The sequence below is a fragment of the Saccoglossus kowalevskii genome, chromosome 10 (genome assembly GCF_978046115.1).
Source record: "Saccoglossus kowalevskii chromosome 10, keSacKowa6.1, whole genome shotgun sequence".
NCBI classification, from domain to species: domain Eukaryota; kingdom Metazoa; phylum Hemichordata; class Enteropneusta; family Harrimaniidae; genus Saccoglossus; species Saccoglossus kowalevskii.
The window spans coordinates 27453039-27480902 of NC_140650.1; the positions used below are offsets into that span (position 1 = coordinate 27453039).

The window sequence follows — 27864 nt, forward strand, 5'->3', positions numbered from 1 at the left end:
ACGTTCCAAATGAATAAAGCGGAGTGGCACAGCTTTATAATTACCATACTTCCGCAGTACTGACAACTTACAAGTGTGCCGGTCCAAGAGGGCTTGGCTGAAAACTACGTTAAGCACTGCCTTCAACCAATAATTAGAATAGCCACGATGCAAGGTAAGTTCCAATTTCACGACCTGTGTAGTTGATTTGTTCTCCCTGAAATCTGCAGAGTGTTTAGAGAGAGAACAAGCCCGGGCGACAAGCACAGCAGGAACATGACACTGTCGCTGCGATGCTGCATACGTACCCACGTTTTATTTGTTTACCACTTTCCATTAAGTTTTATGGTCGTATACCTGAATGATCTCTTGATCAATACAATTTGAGCCGTGCACCGTGCAGTGAATGTGATAGGAATGTGTAATGTCAATGGATAACTGACTATAATACGGTGCCTGCAGTTATTTGCATGACAGACATCGTCGATTGGACATAAGGCTACTAATAGACCAATCTATTATTAGTCGGAGGTTGGACACAAATAAACTCGCCTGATTGTGTTAACCCCCAAATTTGCCAGACTACTTTTGATATACCGGTGAACATTTTATTACACGTACCCGCCGCTATGTCGTTAAGCGCTGGCTATTGTCAGCCGCGAACAAGTTGATTGTAGTTGACACTCGCGCCGTTTTAAGTTACTAGTACGTCACAGTGGGTTACGTAACGCCCATGTAGGAGTCTAACAGACAAGATAAATAACCATACATTGTAATTCACAGTTAAAATATTTGATTACATGCCGTGGTCACAGTGTTATTAACCGCCATTCAACAGGTGGTCGTATTCTAACCAGGGTAACTTACATATGAAACTAACTGTACATCAATATCATGGGCTATTTTGATTAAACATCATTATGATTAAAACACAAATATTTTGATATTTTGCCTAGCAGTGTTGTTTTTCTGTAAACAATGTAATGGAGTGATACAATTATAGGTTTGACCTTGGCAACATTGTTGCTAAGTTTATCGTTTACCTTTTTAAAGTTTATTCACGCTTGGCGTCACGGTCAAATTCACACGCCAGATTTCATCTGGGTACATATTCACTTTTACACACTTGACATTTATTTATGTCACCATGACGACTGCTAAACACTATCCCAAATGTGACTTTATAGTTGCACTCTTGCCATAGTCAAACAGTCATCTTCCATACTTCGATATTTTCAACGAATGACCACCCTAGACACTTTTATCGTAACAGTTCAGACGGTCAGGGGTTCACTCAACCAAATGCCGCCATGCATACACACTAAACGAACATGACAATACTGTATTGTACAGTGGCAAACATTTTGTTCCGTAACACGTTTGTCTATCAGCAGATTCGGCGTTGTTCTGTTTCAGTGACAACTTGGCCTTTCAATCAGTGTGTTTATTGAACTTGAAAGATTTATCAACTGTAGTTGTTCGAATGCCCAACGTAGACGTACTTTGGAGTGAAATAAACAACGTCATTTATAAATCCCCCCATCAGCAAAGAAAGATTACATTCTGTTCTATGCAAATAACACGTGAATACTAGTATTGATTATGCGACAATGTCTAATTTACCGAACATCGTTTTTGTAGTACATTCAATAGAATTTTGACCCCCAATAGCTATGATTTTGTTTTCCCGCAACTTGTGTATTATTTTTGACGTATTTTAAATAATTAATGTAAATTTGAGGATGTCCCATCATTGTACAATTTGAGTAAATTACTAATAAATGCGTACGGTATATATACAGTAGGCACACACTCAATTGACCAGAACAGAAGAAACATTCTCCGCTTCAATGTTCAATGAGAGTGGAAATAGCGCCCTCAGTGTAACATCTTACTGAGCAGATGAAATAAGGCTAAGACAGTTCAACTGTATACAGCACGTTTTATGGATTAGAATGTAAGCATTTTCACTAATTCTGAGCTGAAAGATCTGACGGCGGTGGCCTATCAATTATACGTTCATTTCCCTCATTCTAATCACTTCTGAATTCACTAAAATTATAATATTAAGACTGTGGATTTAGCAGTTGGAGGGATGTGAAATGGACATGGGGTGAACAAAACCAGCCGCCTATGTACTAGTATTACATGTGGTAACCAAGATGACCCAAGAAGTTATTGACCAACCCTGAATAACAGTTAATGAAATTAACAATACATCATTGTCCTGGCAAGTATTTTTAATTGTGCAATCACCACACATAATTAAAGCATGTAACGACCCTCTATAAATTACTCCCATCACAATACACAGACTTGACTACAATCAGGAAAAACTGTAGGTTGTTTTATGTTCAGTGACTATACAGGGACGTCTCTGTCAATGCATGAAACTCCTCATGGCTGAAGGGGCTTGGGGGTCCTGGTCTCTGTCACCAAATTCAACTCATCACCAGTTATTTGCAACATGCCAACACATGTTTATTGGCATTAAAAAAGAAAAAAGGTCTACAGTATATGCCGGTGACCTGCTATAGTGGTGTACTATACTGGCTTGATACTTGATAATATTGTACTATTTCAGTGTAAATTATTTACGCTATTAATCTAAATTGTTAGAAGCCCACAAGAGACTAACTAGTAAACAAGTAAACCATTTACAGAACAAACTATTTTAAAAACTACTCATAACATATATACTTTTAAAAAATTAAATTTAAGAGCATATCATTTTTAAGACTTCATTAATTCACACACAATTCATTGAAATAGCGTAGCTACAACAGCAGAGGTCATCACCATAGATACCGAGTAGATGGCAATGTTATTGGTTGCTATATTACCCCTGCTCATTTTTATTGGCCGTGTTATTAACTTGGAGACAATCGACAGTGTTTTCTCTCTATGTTAAACCATTGTATAATAGCCCCAGCATTCAGTTACCTGTAACACTGAAGACATGCCATCCCGGAGTAAACCAAGATCTTCGACTAACTCCAGTAAGCAACTTACTTTTTTTTTATTTATTTTTTGTAATTAAGCGAGACCAACTTTAACTCTTTAGGTATATGAATGAAATAGAAAATTTAAGTTCAACGTTAGATACCTGAATAATTGTCATGTACATGTTAGATGTCAACGTTATTTCTATGACGACATAAAAACCTTAATTATAAACTTACAATACCATAATATTGACCTGTTTTGCATATTGCTTGAAGTTCTCGGGATATTTCACAGCGTAGTACGTAACTTCAGTATACAGCCTGGAATGAAGGCCATCTAACATTTTTCTCTATTATAATTTAAGAAATGCCACAACTAAATTTATTCTTACTGATTATATTCACGACAACTCAAAATGTCTGTTATTTTTGCATTGATGTTATTTTTGTACGACAAAAGAGACAAAATTGAAGTTTAATTGATAGTGGAGACGATAGTCAGAAGATGATTAAAAATAATATTAGAAAATGTTATTAATTGTAATATGACGCTGAATCTCAAGAGACCAGATAAAAATATCTTCTTCAGTGCTCAGTCAGACGGGATTACCTTGTATGACGCACAACAGCATATACTTTATTATAAATAAATACTATATTTTGTTTTGACCAGGATAGTCTCCCAGATCAGGAGATTTCAATGCCAGGTCATCCCCAGTTATATTATTAATTTATTTTCACGATTTGAATACTGTGAATACTACTCGTATATGCCAAGTCAAGATTACACTGTGCCTTAATTAGTGCCAAGCAAAAAAAACTATAATTTTAATTTAGCAAAATGTTTTTGTTTTTTTTTCACTGGTGCCATCTTGCATAGCACATTTTCACGTGTGGGGGAAAAAAGGCTGTAAAAGCAGAAGTTGCAAAATTCCTGGATTTTCATCATCAAAATTTGTGAGAAAATGAATGTATGTTGACCTAGCAGATGTTGGCTACTAAAAACTAATATTAATATTAAAAATAAGCAATACAGGATTATGTGACTTATTAAAAAGTGATTATCAGAAAGGTGCATCAAGTTCATATCTTGTACTGTAGAATGTAAATATGTATTCGCAGTTCAGTCCATTATACCATGCACTGCTATACTAACACCAAATTTGATAGTTTTGAACTTTTAGTGTAACATTTTCTATAATTTTGTAGCAAATGGATCAAATCAAAATGTTTGAAAAAAAATGTATAGGTTTATTTCATAACAAGATGACAAAAACAATGACTTTGCTGTTCACTGGGTGAAAACATTGAATATTCAAAAGTGAGCGATTCAGAAAACCTTATTCATTCTGAACTATTTATCACTATAGATTTTTAACTAAACACCTCTCCTGCAATCCACTGCTACATGATTTCAACTGTATCTAAGCAAACAAATAAGTAACCTGATATACAATAGGTGCAACTACTAGACGGGCTCTAAGCTGGCGATAACATTTGTTTCTGTAAACTCAACCGTATCAAATTATAAAACACCGCAGTCATACAGATGTTCATTGGGTCAGTCGTTTAACACACACTGTATTGATTTTATAAATTATAAGCTATGTTGAATTGTGTTCAGGTGTGGGAGGCTTGGATGACTGCCAGCGACTAACAACTACACAATCATGATAATATCCGCTGGATGAATGACTAGCTAGGTAACAATAGGAGTGCAGTCTTAGTTGGTTTATGTAATACAATATAGCTGTCGTGAACATTTTACTGCCCCGCATATCTTCCGTTGCTATTCAGAAAATAGTTCTGTAAATTATCTTTTGGTTTGTATTCGAAAAAATAATCATTGTCAATGACATGGTCCCTGTTTGTATTTAGCTGAATTAATGTTTGACACAAAATTATGTGTTGTCTGTATACTTACTTTGGATAAAATCTGTTAATGCATGGATGAGGACACACACATGAAAATAAAACCATTTGGCTATTTTGAATCAAATCATGAAACAAACTAGTGTGCATCATGTGTGAAGTTCATACAAAGTTTGAATGAAATCTCCATAGGTGTGCGTGTGAGATAGTTTTTCTGTAAAATGGGTAGAACACCAGTCAGCCATTTTGAATCAAATTGCAAAACAAAATTTCATTTTTCACTATCCTACCATGAGTGATGTAAAAAAAAAGTTTGAAAGAATTCAGCCCAAACATGTCTAAAAAACTATTGATGACAGGGACTAATTATGTCATTTTCAAAGTAAACCATTAAAACTTAAGAAAATATAAGAAAATTTTAACAAAATCTGCCAGTGATTAAAAATAGCTTTTCTCACGTGTGTGCACTAACAGAAATGAAGAACCTATAGCACATAGAGCAGTACATAAAACAATGAATTCAGTAATTCAGTGAATGCATTTTTGAAGAAGCACACATAAATTTGATTTTATGACAATTCAAATACGACTTATTTTGTTCATAGACACAACTCATTTACATATTTGTTACGTCAGAATTGAATGTTTTTGCGAATAATTACACAATAACACATGCAATGCGTTTATAGACCATTCATAAAGACCTCGGAAAGTCAGAAATGTAAGTGAACATATCAACGTAATTTACACAACCAGATTCATTACTAATGGAATAATGTATTATTTGTAAAAGAAATATTTAATTCTTTACATAAAATACACAAAGTGCCTTAGGACAACAGATAAATGTATAAAATCTCAAGTTAATATTCAGCTCAGCTCTTCAAATATTTTTCCTGTTTATAATAGACCATCTTGATGACTGGCATGATATCCTTATATTTGGTACCTGTAAATTAAGAAAATAATGATTTTATGAAATTCATGACAACCACAGGAAATAATTAATAACTGAAAACAAACTATGCATTATGAATAATAATATTCAGTGTCTAGTAATATATTTTTGTTCAGGACTTCAGATGGTTGAATATTAATGTTCATATATGTAAATGAACTGATGTACTTAACTGCTTTTAATATTAATAGTCTTATATACTGGATTTTATTGTGAGGTACAGGCAAGGTGTAAATCTGAGAATATCTTTGAAATAATTTTCAAACAGAAAAAATAATCTAAATTTGCATTGTTGATAGAATTACATGACTTTGTGCAAAGGATGTTTACCATATGTTAATAATAAAAACAAGAAAACAATTTAATGAAAATAGAAAAATACATAACTGTTTTAAAATCTTAAAACTCAAAATAAGGTTATCATATAAATAGTAAAGTGAATCATGTTTATTTACAGTAAATTTGTAAAAAAAAATAGGGCTAACATGCTTATTATGTTTTTCTATTAAATTTTGATATTTTTTCTCTCTATATATCTTCTCTTATTTCACTCACACCTGTATAATTATTATTTTTATTAAAATATGTTTTTTATTTCTCTATGCCAATTTGTGCCTATACGTTATGTGAAATCTTGAACACTCATACTAGATACTGGGAATGTATATGGAAATAATTTGAAACAAACGTACTGTTTAACTCTTTGAAAGTCTAAGTCAAATTTTTTTATCATTCCGCAAATAAACCTGCATATTTTTGATATTTTTTCAAAAGTGCTGATCAACACTCTCAGCCAATGGGATCATTCAATTAATGTTTTTTTTCCACCAACGTGAGTTACCGGTACTGTTCAGGGAAAAATATTCACTCTGTGTTAAATTTTTTCTAATTCGTGAAGAAAATAGATTCTTTTCTTAACTTTGAATATTCACTAGGTTTTAATTTAAGCACAGATAGCTATCAGCAAAAATAAAAGCAAAAATTAAGCCTCAGACAGTAATTTCCATTTAAGTAAAGGATATTTTAGTTTCAGAAATGAAATTCAATAGCAATTATCAGTTATGCGGATATGTGATTTCGCTCAACAAATCAACCACAAATATGAAGCGGAATGTTATTAGAAGTATTTCTTTAGAAGTCAATGAATAATAAACGAGTAGCTTTAGCGTTGACAGCTAACACCTGCCTGCTTGTCTGACATTCTTATCCGAACACAGTTTTTATTAGTTAGCTTACATTAACTACAGTAGTTTAGCTTTGTTAATTTATGGACCAGTGCAGACTTATTGTCGTGAAAGAAAGGTGGTGGCATTTTCACCTGTCGTCTCACAACAATACCCACCCCTGGAGCAGAATAAATTATGCCCATAGCAACCCTTTGATATCTTAGGCAGATCAGACAGAGCAACAAGCGGACTGGGCAGTTTACAAGTAATAACTATCTTAGCAACGATTCAAACCTTGAACGATACCACGAGCTGTTCGAGGAATTCATAGACAAGTATTGCATAACAGAATGGACAACATTTAGAAACTATCTTCAACAGGATTAACTTGCTGTCTAGACCACAGGACATTTATACAGGCAGTGAGCTCAACAACTGTGTTGATTGTACCCCAGTCGTCTTATCTTTGACATCAGCATTATTAGCTCGTACACTGACTTGATTTAATTGCGTCAAATGTAGAAACTTGAAGTCAACAACAATGACACGCAAAGAAGGGAAAGAAAACCAAGAAACGGCCGTAAAGCTGCCTCCTATAAATGGACAGGATTCAACTGACAATGATGGTTATTATTTCTATACATACACGTCTTTTACTGTGTCTGTGACTTCACTGAGCTGAATTTAAAATCTGTGATCTTATTTTAATGAATTTTTTTCCTTTCTTTTTCAGTTGAAAGACGACCGTACAACGGACGCTACATCCGAGGAATGTAAGTTACATAATTTTAAATACGTGTTATATAAAGTAATATATATTATAAGTAAATAGAAATGAACCTTTGGACAACTACTTATGAAGATTGATTAGCTAACTTCAAAACAAAAACAGTATACACTGTTAACTGATAAGGGTAAAGGACACATGCTGATTTTCATGAAACCACATTGAAAGAAAAAGATTACGGGATTCCTGGGGATATCATTGTCTGTATACTCATCTGATTTGTATGTTTTTTTCCATTGAAACATCAATCAAGGACATAGCATGCACAACAGTCATCTTGCACACTATGTGCTTGATAATATATCTACTACCTCTAGCACCTCAACCCCCCCCCCCCCCAAATGTCATCACTTTGAGACGCATTGTCAACAATTTTACACAGGTCTAAATTAAAATGCATTTAAAAAACATAAAATAAAAATGTGCTGTATGGTATGTATGTTGATACTGTTTATATATCTATTATATAATACAAAAATAAATTAACACCTAAATTTTATCATTTCTGGGTAAATTTATTTCACAATATGGAGATGGGGGATTGGAAGGGGTGTAAGTAAATATATTTCAGTTTATATCAGTGACATGTGTAGATTTGATAAATAGCTGCTTTAGAACATAGACCTTAGAATGAGATCATTCTAAGGTCTATGTTTAGAACAAAGATCATCCACGCCTAAAAATATAGTTTACATAACTACATGTTGCCCACCCTGTATTAAAAGGTCGTGTTGCAGACTACATGCACTGGTAATAGGTTTCAGTGTTACATGGTATTTTAGGTTAATTTTTTTTTTCAATGACAAACAGTCTCATTTGTAACTGATCATCTCATAATTCACACAGTAACTCAATTATTACACTAATATTTGGCAGGGAAATACTACAAAATTCGGAATAAGTTGTATTCGTTTGGTGCATTTCTTTTCTGCATGTGTTGACTTATATACGCAACAATCAATCGAATGAGTTTTAAAAAAGTCACTGATGTACATCAAACAGAATATTTTTTGTATAAACTTGTGATGGTCGATTGAGATATTGAAATTTATAATCAAAATTCAGAAGTGGAGCTAAAATTGAAATAACCATTGCGATGTTGGGCATGTTCAGAGAGATACGCAAGAATTGTGACGGACCCAAATGTTGGGAACAAAGTACACTAAATTCAGACAGTTTGAAGAGTGTTGTTATTAGTGATCTTAGTATAGCATAACATGTATATCCACAGACTCCATAGCAATCATTGCTGTAATCGACGGGTACTTAGAAACATACCAAGGGCCATTAATGTACAATTGATGACCCAATAATTGATACCAGAGGTCATTTTACACTTCGGTGTCACGCAAAGGGATTATATTTACCCCCAAAGAGGGGTCTATATTATTCCTATTCAGACATAAAGATTGCTTTATCTTTGTTGGTTAAAGACAACATTGAATAGAATTTGAGATGAAAACATCATAACTTGTACATGTATTATGCAAATTAGTACCAATGATATTAATAAACACCAAAATGTATACAAATTAATTGCATTGAATTAAAGTATATCAGTCATTCAATTGTATTTGACATGAGTTGTATATGTCACACAAGACCCGACTGTAATAGGATGAGAAGTGGTGACTGGAAATTTAATTACCAAAATATACATGATGTGTTTTTGTTGATATATGTTTAGTTTCATTTACAGCATTATAAAAATGTATTTTCTGTGGATAAACCCTTTTTTGAAACACACGCAGACAGGCAGGCAGGCAGACAGATAGACAGACGAAACTCAAAATACAAGTTCCCATTTCAGACTCCATCCGACAAGGACTAAAATTATTAAAATGCATGTAGTTATCTCTAGCGAGAGTTTATCCTAATCAATCAAATTTAAAGCATCATACATGTAGTTGCTGCTCAATATTCAATCGTATGTTATGTGAATACAAATTTATTTTACATTCATTGTATACATCTATGGGAATTGTATCAAAGGCCACATGGTTTGATGACTGAAGTGCTTTTATTTAGAGAAGTCTGAAAAATATTCATTAATTGACTTTTGGTAACATGATTTAAAAATTCATCACGACCAAAATGACTACAATGAAAAGTGTGAATTCCATTTGGTATGGTGTACAGTTTGTATCTAAGAAATGTTATTGTTTTGGCATCACTCGGTATATGCAGTGTTTACAGCAATGGTAATCATGGAATTACATCTGTGTATGCTGACTCTGCAGTGGAATTCGGGAAATAAAAAGATACTGTTATTATTTAAGCCAATCACAACTAGTATGACAACTGAACCAGCTACGATAATGCCAGATAATGTTTCTTTCAGTGTGTACATAATAGTAACCATAGCTTAGACACAGTAATTTAAACCTAACACACACAACACGCAGTATAGCACAAAGCAATGCTGAGATTAAGTGAACATTTGGTCAACGTCTTTATTTTGCATCTTCTCTCATTTATACAATCACAGTAGTTTAAATTACTTGTCATAATTGTGCCCGACTCGGTTCACTTACAACAATGTATAAATTCAGCACGGGTCATTATTGCATGCGACAATGCCGAAATGATTAAAAGTCACTATAAGTATGCGTTTTACATGTGTTAGGTGAATAGGTTTGAATAATACTAGGTGAGGTGTGTTAATCTAGTTATTGATGGGATTTAGCGGTATCCTTAGTTTCTGTTTTAGAAATCTGGGATTAGTTTTACATGGATCCAGATTCCACAGCTTTGGCTAGTCGTTGTCTAGGTTCTCATAGTTTGATAACTAGTGACAAACAATCATACATGGGAAATTTAATTCACTGATGCGTTTCATGCTTAATTTTATGTTCTGTTTCAAATCATTTTTAAAAATAGTTTTTCATTAAATTCAAATTAAACATCATTGTTAATTGCCTAGATTACACTGCATGGCAACAGGCCATTGTCTCGACTTGGTGGAGTGGCAGATCGTCTGTAGAATCAGGCATAGCACATGTAGGCAGTTCAGCAAAGTTGAAAAATTTAATAACAATCAAGAACCGTGCATGACCTTTGACCTTTCTCACGCCAACTGGAACAACTTTCTTGAAATGGGTGTTTGTTTTTTTATCTGCCACAAATTGTCTGTCTGTCCATCTCTCACGAAAAAAAAAAAAAGCTTGTGACAAGAAAAGGTTTGTGAGAGTCTTGTACAGAAACTGAATTGTAAGCAGTGTAATTAACCTCTGTGTCATACACAAGTTACGTTCTATTGAATACTTTCAATGGGTATAAGGTGAGAGAGGCGTAATTGACGACTGGTGTGACGCAATTGTAGACATTGCTGCTCAACTAATGAGGCTCCGTAGTGAATTAATTACAATACAGTAGTGGGGAAAATATTCTCTGCGTTTAATTAAAGCAGATTTGATGTTGCAGAAATATTTGCTAGGTTTTAATTTCTCTGCATTTTGAAAAGAACAAAACATTCAGTTCTTAACTTTGCATATTTATTGTGACTGAGTTTTAATTTAATTTAATAAACGAAATAAGCGACAAAGTAAAACCCAGCAAATAATTAAGCTTTATATGGTAGATGATTTTCCTGATGAAAAAAAAAACAACCTGCCTACCCATAATGCAAGTTTCTATGGCAACAACATAACATTGTATGCCCGCACATAATCCAGCACAGTTGCCATGGCAACTACATGTTTACACTAGCGTGGTCTAGATTACTATTAGTCTAACTATTTTTTAAAGCAACTTATTCTTTGTAGTTACCCTTTAGTAAGTATACTGGTTACTAATATGAGACGTATTTAGGCAGAGAAATCACAATTTAGATATGTGGCAGTTTTATAAGCACGCTAACCTAGCTTTAACCTTTAACCTGCCAGCCCCAGGTACTTTTATATTTATTCGAACAGATAAAGGTTAAGCTCTCTTAAAGCTGGCTAAATGTTTAGTTATGCTTGAATCGTACTGTACTTGTCTAAGGCGAACAGTAATACCTGTCTAAGGTGAACAGTAATACCTCTGTAAGGCAACCAGTAATACCCGTCTAAGGCGAACAGTATTACCTGTCTAAGGTGAACAGTATTACCTGTCTAAGGTGAACGGTAATACCTGTCTAAGGAGAACAGTAATACCTCTGTAAGGCGAACAGTAATACCTCTGTAAGGCAACCAGTAATACTTGTCTAAGGCGAACAGTATTACCTGTCTAAGGTGAACAGTATTACCTGTCTAAGGTGAACAGTATTACCTGTCTAAGGTGAACAGTATTACCTGTCTAAGGTGAACGGTAATACCTGTCTAAGGAGAACGGTAATACCTCTGTAAGGCGAACAGTAATACCTCTGTAAGGCAACCAGTAATACCTGTCTAAGGTGAACATTAATACCTGTCTAGGGTGAACAGTAATACCTGTCTAGGGTGAACAGTAATACCTCTCTATGTGAACAGTAATACCTCTGTAAGGCAACCAGTAATACCTGTCTAAGGTGAACAGTAATACCTGTCTAGGGTGAACAGTAATACCTCTCTATGTGAACAGTAATACCTGTCTAAGGAGAACAGTAATACCTATCTAAGGTGAATGGTAATACCTGTCTAAGGAGAACAGTAATTCCTCTCTAAAGTGAGCTATAATAAAAAGAAATCCAAAATTTTAGTTCGTTTTATTTTCAGGAAAACAATGGAAGTCATTTTTAGTAATAAATCTATTGCTGCAATTATGACTAAGTTGGTTCACAATTAAATAAGTTTTGTTAATTTGTGCCACTATATTTTTATTATTGTTTTTCAGGGATAGGATTTGCGAATTAGCCCAGCCCAAAGAAAATAAATGCATCTGGTTAACCAATTTTGGGTGGGTATCTCTCTCGCATTGCAGAGGGGTATATTTATTGCATGTCTCCATTCAAGTAAATTCTATGTTTTGTCTTCATTTGGCACTGGCCTTGACTTTCATCATGTCATAGAATGAAAGTTCAGGATTATTTGACCAGAAATGGTCACACTGTTTTGTGATTTTATTTGCTTTGTTTTACTTACAACCCCTGGGTATTGGTGACATCCTTATTTCTGAGAGATGTTTGTTGCTGTGTTACTTAGGCCAAAATAAAGGTTTTGCTTCTTGTCATTGCATCTATTTTCTTTTGTCAATTTCGCATATCAATGAAGTGTGATTTGACAATGTTTCAGAGCATATTTTGTTGATAGTGTTAAATGAACATAATGTTGTTATGGTATCGAATACTTTTAGTAAAATAATAATTAAAACTGCATCATTTTTCAATTTTCCCCAAGATGAGAAGCAAAATCATTATTTTGGGGCCCCAAGTTCAAATGTAAATGGTAACTGCATTGAATCCCTCACATTCAATGCCATCACAATGCTTACAAATATATGCAATGCAATATTTGTTCCATTTCCTAATATTGCGTACTTCGAAAGTAGCATTACAACTATATAGGTTGCAAAAAATATTGTTATTATGGCTAAATCATGTGGCTTTTGATTTCCCAAGCATTTGATAATAGTAAAATGAGACTTCCTTGCAACGTTACCAACCGTATTGTATATTCACCACTTTGCACCATGTCTGCAGTGCTCATCGACAAAACATAGAATTTACTACATTGTCTCAATGTTTGTATGAGGAGAATGCAGAATTAATTGTTCATTATTTTATAGACCAAATTTAGTATGGGGCAATCAGGATCCGATGTGGCCAATATCAAAATCAGCTCGATCAGCTGAGGCTACACCACGTCTTGAACATCTAGCCGAACCAAAGAGAAATTTTCAAACGGAAGAAATACTAAACAGGTGAGACTCCATACTTGTACTGTTAATATCAAATCCCCATTTGAAACTTAGCACTGAATCAATAACGTTTTTTGCATGTACCGGTAATTCACCGGGTATTTCTAAGACAGGGTAGGATGTTCATACATTGATTTAGTTTCTACAGGCTTTGATACTGCTCAAATCATTTGCTACATGTATGAAGAGAGCTCGGATCAAAGTGTACAATACTAAGTACAACGCAAACAGTATGACTACATAATCAGAACTAAGCCCATGGTAGATAAATCTAGTGCTACTGGCTGGTCTCCAATATAGCTAAAAATGCAATGATGTCAAATTAACGTATATGGCCAAAGCTACCGAATATTACCAAATCTACAAAGAAGACGCCATTTTAGTTTCCCTTGGTTTCTTCATAAATACTGATAGAATCACCTGAGACGATGATGGAATAATTTCACCTGAGACGATGATGGAATAATTTCACCTGAGACGATGATGGAATAATTTCACCTGAGACGATGATGGAATAATTTCACCTGAGACGATGATGGAATAATTTCACCTGAGACGATGATGGAATAATTTCACCTGAGACGATGATGGAATAATTTCACCTGAGACGATGATGGAATAATTTCACCTGAGACGATGATGGAATAATTTCACCTGAGACGATGATGGAATAATTTCACCTGAGACGATGATGGAACAAGTCATTGAAAATGACACAGTCCCCGTTTAGTTCTCTTTGTGCTCGTCATATTAAAGCGGAGGGGTTATTGCAGGGTGTCCTTGAAACTTGAGTTCCAAGTGACATATACAACAGATTGTTTATTTACATCAAAACACGTGTTTCGTGTCATAGTAATATGGCCAAAATAAAAACGGCCGTTATTCAGCCATCTTTGATCTGATTATGAAACACACTGATATGTATGATGTATGTGCCAAATACGAATGAAAATGGTACATAAATTGTGGAAATATAGTAGTAAGGCCAAAAAGTCAGATGGCTGTCAATCGGCCATCCTTTGAAACAAATTGTCATGGACATGCATCCTAACATGTATAAAGTACATGTATGTGCCAAATTTGAATGAAAACTGACGGAGCACGTCCAAGATACCGCATATAAAAAAACAAGATAGCTGTCAGTCGACCATCTTTGATCCAATTGCGAAATAAATTGTCATGGACATGTATCCTAACATGTATAATCTATGTACCAAGCTTGAATGACAACTGACAAAGCATGCCCAAAATACAACATTTTCAAAAAACAAGATGGCTGTCAATCGGCCATCCTTTGAAACAAATTGTCATGGACATGCATCCTAACATGTATAAAGTACATGTATGTGCCAAATTTGAATGAAAACTGACGGAGCACGTCCAAGATACCGCATATAAAAAAACAAGATAGCTGTCAGTCGACCATCTTTGATCCAATTGCGAAATAAATTGTCATGGACATGTATCCTAACATGTATAATCTATGTACCAAGCTTGAATGACAACTGACAAAGCATGCCCAAAATACAACATTTTCAAAAAACAAGATGGCTGCCAGTCGGCCATTTTGAATCGAATTGCTAAACCACTGCATTGCATATGTCCCACATAAGGTACTAGGCACATGCAAAGAATGAATGGAATCGGTCCACAGGATTCTGAAATATGACGTTGGATAGACTGACGCACAGACACACGGACGGACGAACAGACTCAGGAACTCACGGACGGCCAGGGACATGTATCCTAACATGTATGATCTATGTACTAAATTTTTGAATGAAAACTGACAAAGCATGTCCAAAATACAACATTTTCAAAAAACAAGATGGCTGCCAGTCGGCCATCTTTGATCCAATTGTGAAATAAATCATCATGGACATGTGTCCTAACATGTATGATCTATGTACCAAGTTTGAATGAAAACTAACAAAGCATGTCCAAAATACAACATTTTCAAAAAACAAGATGGCTGCCAGTCGGCCATTTTGAATCGAATCGCTAAACCACTGCATGTGCATATGTCCCACATAAAGTACTAGCCACATGCAAAGAATGAACGGAATCGGTCCAAGGGATTCTGAGATATGACTCCGGACGAACGCACGAACACATGGACGCACAGAGACCAAATTATAAGTCCCCATTTTCGGACTGAGAGGATGACGGAATAATTTCATCTGAGACAATGTAAAATTTCACCTGAGACAATGGAATAATTTCACTTGAGACGATGATGGAATAATGTCTAACAATGCCAATTCTCATATACTTTATAATTACAGGCCAGAATTTGAGTATAGTTGCGGCCGTGGATCTGTTGTGTGGCATGTTAGTCCATACGCAATGAAGGGTAAATCAACTCACAGAATTAAACAATTGTCTAATTATAAAAAGGCACCAGCAGATTTTAAAGATGATAGGTAAGTGCTGTAGTGTTACTTGGAAGGTGGAGAAGAATTATGAACAACTATATCACGACATTGAGATAAACATAAGATTAGGTTGGGGGGTGTACGTCCATTGCATAACAGCACGAATTTGAGTGGTTCTAGTCTAAAATCAACAAAGGTAAAACTGATGAAAGGGGGTGTGATACAAAGCATTTCCTCTCCCCAAAGAGTTTTACAGTCCAGTGTTAGTAAAAACTAAAATCAATGCAAGTATTATAATATTGTTCTTTTCCTCAATCGCCTCGGTACAATGCTCATTGAATTTTATCACACATTCAGCTGAAGTCGCATATAATAGGACATCTTCAACAGCCGTCATTGTACCGTTGAAAATAAAATTACATTGAACCTTTTTAATGACGAGCCAAGCCTTTAATCATGTAGACTTGCATTGCATTGACAGCATTTTCAATTAACTAATTAAATTTACAGTTAATAGTCAACTATGTTTAATGAGCATTGTTCATGTACCAAACATTGGTGTTTGTGAAGCGTGTCCGTAGTCGATGGAGCTCGTTTCAATTGTAGGTCATGTGAATGTCTGCAGTGTTTCAACTTAGTAGTGTCAATAGAATTATTGCTTTCATTGTCTACAATATAACATAATAATTAACTGTATTTTATTATTATACTATATGCAAAAATTAAAATTTTGGGTGATAATTTACTATTTCAAGTAAAAACTGACTCCATATTTAATTTTTAAACACTCCTAGAAAAGCATGTGTTTTGGGCGTTTCCATAAGTGTTACTAATACTCTTGAAAGAATGAAAAAATGAATTTTCAAATAATAACAAAATTGCATTAATATAAATATTGTTTATTATAATTATAGACCAGAACATACATTCAGCTGTGGTAGAGAGTCGCCAATCTGGAATGTAACAGACACGGCCAGGAAATCAGCAGAGCGCGAGAGGACAGGAAGATTGGCTCGAGCAAAGACTCCTCACAGAGATTACCAACCAGCCAGAGAGGTTTGTAATCAACATTTATTCATGTCTATGAGCAATACAATCACTATGGTATTTCATATGTGACATTTTACATAACGAGTAAACAATTCAGAACCAGACAACAAGAATTGAGAAATCAATTCTACAATATTTGCTTTTATACACAGGCATTTCTAATGGAGGCGTACTCAAAAATATAATTTTTTTTATATATACTGGATTATTGAAATACAACATAGTTTGAACATGGACATACCCGTGTCATTTATGTTAACGCAGGTGCTACTAATAGAGATAATATGATATCTGTTTATTGAAAAATTGGTTTGTATTGTCTTCAAATATTTCACTTTGTATTATTGGCAATATCAATTTGTTTTCATAGAAATGCCTTTTTTAATTTTGTAGGTTGAAAGTAAAGTGACCAAGTCCGCACTCGCCAGTAGTGCTACACCAAGACTAGAAACTTTATCAAGACCAAAAAGTCGACCAGATGGACCATTCAGAGGACCTATGTGGCCAGTAAGTGTTTATACATCAAATTGAACCCTTTCAGTGTCATATTGATTTTACAAAATTTTGGTCATGAATTTTTATGTATTTTTCAATATTTTGTGGGTAACTTTGAATGAAATGGCTAAAGGCCTTGAAAGAGGTTTTATTATGTGTAAACAGATAAAAGTTGTCTTTGGCACTCAAAATGTGAAACACGATGAGTTGGTTGAATCTAGGATATACTACTAGTACATACGCTACACGACTGCTATAAACAATCATATCAAAACATGTACATTTGTGCACAAATTCAGGTATACCAAGTTTATGATAAAAACCCAACCCATGACAATATATAAACAAACGATTTTCACATATTTGTCACAGAGGGCGCTGCAAATCATACCAAGTACTGTAAAATACTTTATTTTCGCTTGGAATAAATTTTCGCTGAAAGGAGGAGTCAGTGAAAGTAAAATCTAGCGAATATAACCTTTTTCCTATATTTCACATTCAACTCATCAAAAATCAGTGAAAATAAATTCCATACAAAACACCCAAAAGGCCTTTTCAGCAAAAATTAATTCCAGCTACAATAAAGTATTTTACAGTAAACTGTTTTTAATGACCCATGTGAACACGCGTATAACGTGATTGAGTTTCTTTCTAACAGGTTTCGAAAAGTGCCCGACATGCTGCTGCAACATCACGCCAGATGGAATTAGCCAAGTTCAAAGGGGTTGTCGATGGTTACCTACCAGCTCGCACAATACAGTGGCCTGTGACTAAAGGAGCCAAGCGAGCGGTCCCAACACCAAGAATGGAAGAACTTTCACGTCCAATTATACGCGCCACCATGGACCACGTGCAATTCAATCCTGATGCCTTCACCGTCAGTGAGGCAGCGAAGAAAGCAAGATGTCCCCCGCGGGTGGAAGAACTTTCTCAACCAATTCAGCGCTGAGAATATTCAATAAAAATGAACATTGTCTGAAGGTGTTTATTATTATAATTTACAGTTTTGTTTCTGTTCATTCTCACCCACTCCCTTTAATGAATGAATGTCTATAATGTTTTGTCTTCCTAATTTAGATTCATTGTTGATGGTGCAACATAATGCATCATGGGAATGCAGAGACTTTTGTCACCATGGAAATATTACATATATATATATGGAAATATTTGAAATTATATATATATAAATGTAACTCAGAAAGCTTTGATAGTCTTAGAAACATTAACAATGCATACAATTGAGAAATGATTTCTGTTGATAATTTGACAATAATTTTCAGTGTTCTGGCATGATAATGATAGTCTCCTAAATGTGTGTCATCATTAACAATCTATCTGAAATATTATAGACAAACTGCTTTCCCAAGAAATGGAAATTCTGTCTGCTCACATTCTATCATAGTATTTGTAGATTTCAAAATATTACATTTTAGAGACATGTGTTAATTAATTAATATTATATCATTCATTTCAATGTTTTACTTAAAAGGTATTTTTTGAAATATTTGCTTATAGTTCACCAAATACTGATAAAATGTATTGGTTTCAAAGAAATCATGCATGCATGCATGCACTTTGGACAGTAACGTAACTGATATTTACAACATGTCATGGACACTTTATTGTACAATGTGATATATGTATATTAGTTTCTTGGAATACTTTTTAAGCAGTATGTGAATTCCGTCCATTTTACACTCACAAAAACTGTATTTTGATCTGTATGTTTTAAGCAATGGTGTTGGAGAGGGCACCTTATGATGCAACCAATTCATAGAATACACAACAACTTCCAGCATAGTTTGAGATACACAAGTTTAAGTGCATTTAACTGCGTTTTTTTGAAGCAAGTAAATCTGTTAGTAATGTAATATAGAAAGACTATATAGTTGATGGGAACAGGGAGGTGGCTGATCTACCGAGACAAGCGATTTTAAAACATTAATTTACCAGGAGAATAAATAAGTCAAGTTTTTGGAAAATTGATTAGCAGGGCAGTGATAGGCCAAACTGTGCAATGTAATGGTCAAGTTTACTTTGAATAATTTGGTCAGTTTGAAATGTAAAGATGAGTACAATTCAAACAGGAATAAAACCACTTTATTTCGCAAACGCCCTTTATACTCTATGGAGATATAGTTTAAAAAGTTACAATAATGGCATTTTATCAGTACAGTACAGAGTGTACCAGTTAACCTGTTTTAGCATGCGGCTTTGTGAAACGTGTTCCTTGTGGTCTGATGTGTGAGATTTCTTTTATTTAGAGTTGTTAAAACCTCTCCAGATTTACTCTAACAGCCTTCATTACTATTCCGTCCAAAAATAATAAGATTTGTTTTATATTTTGCTTTAACTTGAAAGAAGTGTGTTTGTTTACTGCCTCTTGAAACACAAAAAAGTCACTGTTTAGTTTTTTTTTCACCATTAAAAGCAATTGATATGCAATTTACGATAGTCTCAGAAATACAGTTTTATAATTACGTGTAAATTAATATTTCACTATGTGTCGATGCAGTGCTCAAAGAATAAAAGTATTTTTTTCCTCAAATAAATTCCAGAGTAACGTTATTTTATACAAATGCAGTACGAGCCCCTTACAGTGGACCCTGTGTAAACAAAATAAACGGTCTACATTGGACACTATGTAATCTGAAAACCTGTCTAAACCTTCTTGACATATCAAAGTACAAGGTTCCGTAAAATTGCCTTCATATAGTACTTTGAACGTAAGTACATTGCAAGAAACTGGCTTTTGTTAGTATGCCACCACAGTTGAAATAGAGAAATCACATCCCAGGTAATTCAGGGTATACGAGTATATTTAGACCACTTTCCCGGAATAAAAAATACAGCATTTTGCATGTGTGCATACTGAATATGGGGTGCAATATAAGCATGCATGTGCAATAATGTCCTTTTTGATGTACCAATCGGCATGACAAAAAATGATTCCCTTTCAACAAATATCAGCAGATATGTTTTGTTTGCAGATTCCCTTCATTAAGGAAAAGAGGTCTATGTCAAGATGATGAACTAAATATTGAACTTTCAACAAAATGGCTGGTGCCTCATGTTCACTAAATTCCTTACCACCTAATGATGCTTTTAGTTTGTGCCTGTAAAGATCAATGTATCGTTTTAAAGTATTTTTTGTTCTTGCCACGTGCTTGTACCATTAAAATCCTAATATAAACCGCAGTTTATATTACAATGTATCAAATAAAAAATTGGGATCAACAGCTCAAGTTCGGGGTGCAGTTTCTGTTACGTACATATTGCAATCACTAAATCACTAAATTTTCCACATCACTTGCACAAAACAAACAATACACCGTGCAATCTTTTGAATATAAGCGTCCAATTTAGATGTCAGGGAAGAGCGATAAGCGTCACGTCACAAAAAAAACTGTTCACATTAAAAAAAATACTCAGTATATTTAATGTAATATGCATTTTTTTTTATTTTCTTCGTAACGGAAAGTATATTATGACAGGAGTTTACAGGACGTTACTTGACCGGATAGGTTAAGTCGCTAATTAACCAATCAAAAGCCTGGATGGTGCCCACGTGTTCTAATTACCTTAGTTCATTTAAATATGTTAATGACAGGTCACCGACTTCATGGTGAACGAAACACGGAAGCGATTTACCGATAATGTAGTGCAATCTTTTGGCTTTGATTTCCATGGGAAAACGACATGACTTTTTTTAAATCAAGAAATTAGTTGTTTTCGAAAGATAAACTGAGCATTGAAAAAGAATTTAACAGTTTTTCGCAAGAACAAAAGCAGTTTCACTGCGTGTTTGACATCCTAACACTACTGAACAACAAAGAGGTGTGAATATTTTTAGGCACGTTGTTGAAACAAATGAAGAGGATTAAGAACAATGTACCAGCTGGTTGAAACAAAGTCAGTCACGGTCTTGTTGAATTGGGGGTGCGGTTAGTAATAGGTACTTTTCATGTTTTCAATTTTTGTTGAGATCTCTTTAATACTGAAGCCAAAATCGGGGGTGCGGTTACTATTAGGTATGCAGTTTATAATAGGATTTTAACGGTAGGTACGGTTTTATCCTGAGTAAAATTCTTATTTTGGTTAAATTATTATTGATACAATGGTGAATCTAATTTCCATGCATGAGGAATGTGCATTTCTGGTGACAATTTTATTACATAAATGTGATTTCAGAAAGTTTTAACAATATTTCCATCTTTAAAACCAGTTTTTAGTGTGAAATGTCTATTTAAATCTAATTAGTTGTATGATACCTTCAAGGTACATGTGATATGCTATATTATATGTATACTCCCTCTAGAGTCAGCAAAGTTAAATACATTTGTTTTTACACATTCGTTGTCATATTTAATTTCCTTTTAACCCTTTGCGCCCGAATGCGACCATATACGGCTGCTTATTTCTGACCAAAGATAACCCAATTCGGCCGTAAAAAACGTGGGCCACAACCACACGGTACGAGGTTTTACCCAGAATTCAACACGTTCTGTACCAACGCATATTGCTATCCGCAGAACTGAAATTCTGGCATCGTTCTGCGCAAAAAACGTTTTTAGCGCTTGAGTTGTTTCCGGGTTTGCCTTCCATGCGCTTATCGTGCGATTTATTGTACCAATATCACATTTTCTGGACGTATTCCTACACAATCATGCTAAGAGTATCCAAAAGAGTCAAGCAGGCAAGTTTAGCCGCAAAATTACGTGGGAAATTGGCTTCAACTGCTCACTCGATCGCCGATGTTGTCCGTCGGCACACAAAGTCGTTCGCTTTCTGATCTTTCTTCCGAGATTTTGACTCGAATATTCGCGTTTTGTTGCTTTTTTAATGACAGTGATGACTATAGTTCACAGTTCGAGAAAGTTAAAACGATGTGCTCACTTCGAATGGTTTGTAGGCGATTTTATGCTATTGCGTCGAATGATTTGTTCGTTATGGGAATGACTGCAAGCTCTATTGCCAGCCGTGCTTTTCACAGATTTAAGCTGATGAAGGCGAGATCGCTCGTTGCTAATGAAATAGGGCAACTTTCCGATTTGATCATTCAAAAAGGGCCATCTCAAGTAAGGCAAGTGGTGAGAAATTTGCTGGAAAATTTAAAGGGTCACGAATGGGATGATTCAAAAAAATATTTGGAAGTCTCTCTTGCAGTTCTATTTAGCACGAAAAGATCAGCAATTTCTAAGAAAGCCACTGAGAGTCGAGCCTACATCAGTAAAATCTTAAATCAGCACCAGGCAGTAGGTGAAAAGTTGTCTGGATTTGATGAGAGTGCCCTTTGGCAATTACGATTAAATAAAGATAAAACATTTGCCAAATCAGTATTATCTGTATCATTTTTCAAGGAAGCCATTACATCAGATATTCTGCCTCCTTCTGTTAAATTGAATGATCAAATTAACCACTTTGTGAAATAATTTGAAACGGTTCCACACTATGGTGTCAGAAACTGCCTCTCAAAATAAAAAGGGCTGGTTTGTTCATGATATTGAAGGCCTGGTTTGGAGAAGTGTCCTCAACATATTGACTGAAAAGAAATTGGATTATGACCTTGATGATGAAAATGAGAGACAGAAGTTAGAAATAGTTGTAGGTGAGGGTGGCCACACTTTCCAAGATTTCAAGGGAGTGTCCCAAAATTTCAATTTGCCATCAGTGGTGCTATACATCTGATAAAATATAATGGTAATGAAGTATGGAGAAATCCAAATCCAGTCTTCTGATGCAAGCCGCATTCCATTTGCCATTATAAATGCCTCAGAGAGTGATGCACTGATAGAGGTTGATATTCTTCCTGTTCTGGCATGCACTGAAAAATTTGCCCAACATGGTATAAAGGGGATGAAATACTGTAGAAAACTGGAACGAGATGAAAAGTATAAAAGTTTGGTCTTGCAGAGAAAGAATACCAGTTTTTTCTGCAATTTATGTTTGGCTACAGTTCATAAATGTCACAATCCAAATCATGAATGGGATATGTCTATCACTCTTGCGGATATGAATTCATGGGCAGAAAAAAAAAGTAATGGTCAGAGTAATCATCCTCTTATAAAGTATGACCCCATAAATGAATACACTATGGATCACCTTCATGCTACATTGAGAAACGTGGGTAAACTAATTGACAAGCTCTTCAACGAGACTCAAAAGATCGACCAACAACTGGAATTTATACAAAAGATCAAAAACATGATGTGAAGCAATATGAAACAAAACTGGTCGACCAATTTGATACCAAGGTTGAAATTAATGAAGCAAATCATTCAGCAAAGTTACTTCAAGTTACTAAAAAGGATGATCTTAACAAACTTGATAAGAAACTTGAAGCAGCTTCACTAGCATTTGAAATTAAATACACTGAACACATTGAAGTGAATTTGTTGGATTCTGCTGAATCACATTTTGAAATTTTATTTGGCACACACAAGGAATACAAATGCACACTATGCGCATCACATCTCCATGTTGTATATAAAATCAAGCCAGGTATCACTCGTCACATGCAAACTGTCCATGGTAAGTTCAGCACAAAAGATCTGAAACAAAACACAAGATGCATTACTAATCTCAATATTTAATATCAAAAATCTGTCATAATAATTATTATTTACACTTGGTAAAACTATTCCAAAGTCAGCCTTAATTGTCAAATTTGTAATGACACTATTTTCTATGAAGTCTTTGACTGTAAAAAATGGGGCATGTGGAGGGGGCCTGGCACATTTTCTTTGAAAATCATTTGTTATTAAACTAATCTCAATATTTAATATAAAAAATCTGTCATAATAATAAATTATTATTTACACTTGGTAAAACTATTCTAAAGTCAGCCTAAATTGTCAAATTTGTAATGACACTATTTTCTAGGTATTAATTCTTCAACTTCAAACACATCAATGTGTGTCACGTTTACTGGAGAAATGGGGCAAGTGGAGGGGCGTGGCACATTTTTTTTGAAAATCATTTGTTATTAACTATATTTAGTATATTCTCACTTTAATATTACATAATTTATTATGAATAATATGTCAGAAAATAATATTGAGAGAAACGAATGAAATGCATTGGTATCAAAATCAGATACATGGAAAATGTTCATTTTATCCCTATACCCATAGTATCTCAATAGTGTATATATTATCTCAATAGTGTATATATGGTATGCAAATTAATGACAAAATACATTATGACACTTTATTCACTACTCCTATGAGGGACATAACGTGTATATGGTCGATCTACATATCGTTGTAAAGCTCTCAAAATCCCTAACAAAATTACGTTTTTCATTTTCACGACCAGCATTTTTGCAACAAAAAAGGCGCCAACAATGGAAGAAATCGAACGTTATTTTCTAAAAATTGCTTTTTTTGTGTGTAAAACGTAAAAAAAAAGGACTTACCGAACGTAACTTTGTGAGCCGCCATGTTGACAATCCATGGGAGGCACTCTCGCGGTAATTCTAACATAACAGTGAGAGGAGTAGGCCAAAAACCACCAAAAATGCAGTAATTTCGCATAATCAATTATAGTCTATAACTATTTATTGAAATGGTTAAAACGATCCGGGTAAAAAACTTTAAATACATCAAAAAAATGAGAATTCCAGTATCAAGTTGGGAATGAGGCTGGTGGGTCAATTGAAGTCCTAGAATGGTAATAGCGTGTATGCTAGTTTTTCTTTCAATTTGAAATTGCGCCCTCGTGCGGAGATAAAGTGTATATTGGATGGTACAAAACGCATTGAACTCTGGGATATCACATTTGCCGTGAACCACAGTCACTTGGTGTTGAAAACAGCTTGAGTTACGCCAACCTCCCTACTCATAAGTGTGAAATGATGCAACCAAATTCCAAGCGAAAGAAACGTTCTTGTAAATATTGTTCTAGAATTGGTAAGAAAACTCCTAAGGATTATTCTGTGGAGATTTCATTTGGGTGCAAGTTTTGTAATGTATTTCTGTGTAAAGATGACTGCTTTATCAGGTACCATGCCTGTGTGCTACAGCATTGAGTAATATTTTTTTATAATAAATTAGAAACCAAGTGAATAAAATGTTTGTTTTTTTAAATGAAATGAAACTACAGTGTCCTAGTCTTCTTTTCCCTGTGTACATGTCAACCTACCTGGCTCACACTGAATTGGTAAAGAAGTTTTGGGTAATGGGAGTAAAAAATGCAAATTAGTAATGGGCCCTGCAACATTGTTGCAACAAAGTATCTATGGTGTGCAAAGGGTTAATGTTTTTCTCACTAGGAATTAACCAAATGAAACACTTTCATATAGCTGACCTGTGGACATCATGTATCCATTGATTGACTTCCTGTTGATTCTGGATTTTTCTCTTCCACATATTTAGTGTACTGTTCCGTTGATTTAAAAGTCTTTATTTTTTGTTTAATCTGTTTTGGTGTTTCTTGATAATAATTCTTTCGATCCCTTGCCATTGCCTACATAAAAAAAAAACAAAGATTGAACATTAGCATTCAAAACCCATTTACTGTATTTGCTCTATTAGGAGAGCATCTCCAATAGAAGCAAAAATCACATTTTATGTATACTGAATCATTAAAATACCGATATTACTGTAACCATAGTAAGCGCATACACTACTAATAGAATAAATACAGTATAATATTTGCAATTATCTAGCTGTATAAATATAATTTATTTTTTATTTAATATTTCACATTATATTTGTAGCTCAAATACTGAAATACGAGACTAAACAATGTTGTGGCTTTTAGAGATTTTCGTCACATGTTGATTGCTCAAGTCTACAAAGGCCAAGGATGGTCCAAATTTTGGTACATTTCTGGGCTTCAATATGATCAAGGTAATTCTAGAAGGAGACACAATTTAAAAAAGTGTAAAATTGTTTGCACATATTTATTCTCATTCAACTCTACCTTATAATCCTCTCCATACTTGTCAATCATATATGTACAATATGACACTTCTGGTCTTGAAAACCTGGTGTGTGCTTTCTTTTCTGGCAAACTAGCTTCTTTCACAAGCTCTAACAACAAATAAATCATTGTTTATCAGTAAATGCAATACATAAATAAGACTTAAATGTCACTTATTTAGTTAACAGAGCTTGAAGGGCCAACCTGTACCTATATCTTAAATGCACAACATCAGTGCACAATGATAATTATGCAAGGATTATTGTCCAGTGCTACAGTTCAATTTTCTCCCAGTAGAACAAACAACATTTTACAAATCATTTTAACATAGTTACAAATCCCACTTAATTATGAATATGGCTATCTATAGTTATAAGTTATAGATAACAAGAAATGAGGAAAATCATGAAAGAAAATATGCAATATTTACTAGAAGCATCTAGCTGAGGGGATAACCTAAAATGCTCATTATATAGAGCAGTTGAGAATTCAAGAAATATATATGACATAGATCTTATGTGTTCTTCATTCCATGCATGCATAGCTTGAACTGCATTCTCACTGAACACATCCCACTAATACTTGTGATCATCATGAAAAATGATAAGTGATCAAATCTTGAAATTTTAGAGCAGTGAAGCTTGTGGTGTCTGTAACCACCAAATCAAACACAGTGTTCTCCCCAGGATGTAAACAGCAAGGCGGTCCCCGCCACAGTGCTTCAATTTGCCGCCACACCGGTCTGACACCGCCATGGTGATTAGCAAGACCGCCACAGTGCTTTTTTTATTGGGCATCTCGTCACGCTGGTCGGCCCGACCGGCACTCAAAATTAGAGACCACCACGGAAACGCTTCCGACCAGGACTATTGTCATATTGTTATCATACTTACGTACCGACCGACACGCATCCTGCCAGTCGTGGATAATAATTTGTAAACAATAGACATAGTCGCGCGATGTGGTAGCGGCTTTAAACAATACAAGTCAATTTTGTAAAATTAGCACCTCTTTACAAGTAAATACTTTCCGACGATAGACGCAGTCTTTAGATTGAAAGCTAAAATTCTTTCAAAATCAATTCCACCCCAATGTAACATGGGCAAAGCGGAGTTCATGATCAGTTTACGCTACTCAAGAAAAAACAAAGTGTTTATTGTGTGATTGGGTAAAATACATTTGAACTGTTATCATCGTGAATCATGTAAAAACTCTTCTTTCAAGACGTCTTTTACCTATTAAAAATTGCTAATCACCTCTTTCGAAAACCATCATGCAGTTTTCATCTGAAATCCACACCAACACATCGTGCTACGACATCGCTTTACTACCGCAATGTAATTTTTATGATCACGATCATTCGGAAAACTTAAGGTTCTACCGGCATTACCATTCGGCATTATGATTGGTTAATGGCGTTTTTGACCCACAAGGTCAAAGGACACATACCGGTCAACTAATGCGTCATAACTATCATGGCGGGTCTGTGTGATTG

At 34.7% G+C, this 27864-nt stretch overlaps 2 protein-coding genes across 7 annotated transcripts in view; one reads left to right on the forward strand and one right to left on the reverse strand.

The window, feature by feature from the left end:
• On the forward strand, positions 1-19069 carry LOC100374195 (sperm microtubule associated protein 2-like). Of its 6 annotated transcripts, none has more exons than XM_085504449.1 (8): positions 1-154; positions 7654-7693; positions 12502-12564; positions 13393-13527; positions 15810-15947; positions 16814-16955; positions 17343-17456; positions 18103-19069. In XM_085504449.1, exons 1-8 carry the CDS (start codon positions 148-150, stop codon positions 18391-18393), a joined length of 930 nt encoding a protein of 309 aa, XP_085360575.1. In that variant the 5' UTR covers positions 1-147; the 3' UTR covers positions 18394-19069. The 6 variants fall into 6 exon arrangements, with proteins under 6 accessions (XP_085360575.1, XP_085360577.1, XP_085360573.1 ...); XM_085504447.1 differs by lacking the exon at positions 1-154 and adding an exon at positions 2868-2978; XM_085504446.1 differs by lacking the exon at positions 1-154 and adding an exon at positions 7165-7546.
• Positions 5577-27864, reverse strand: part of LOC100373289 (nucleolar protein 16-like) — a 25360-nt gene continuing 3072 nt past the window's right edge. Inside the window, exons 4-6 of the mRNA XM_002739987.3 lie at positions 26370-26479; positions 25752-25910; positions 5577-5745 (exon numbers count right to left, since the gene is read on the reverse strand). Of these exons, the coding sequence (XP_002740033.1) occupies positions 25761-25910; positions 26370-26479 (260 nt within the window). The 3' untranslated portion in view covers positions 5577-5745; positions 25752-25760. The remainder of the gene's footprint in view (positions 5746-25751; positions 25911-26369; positions 26480-27864) is intronic.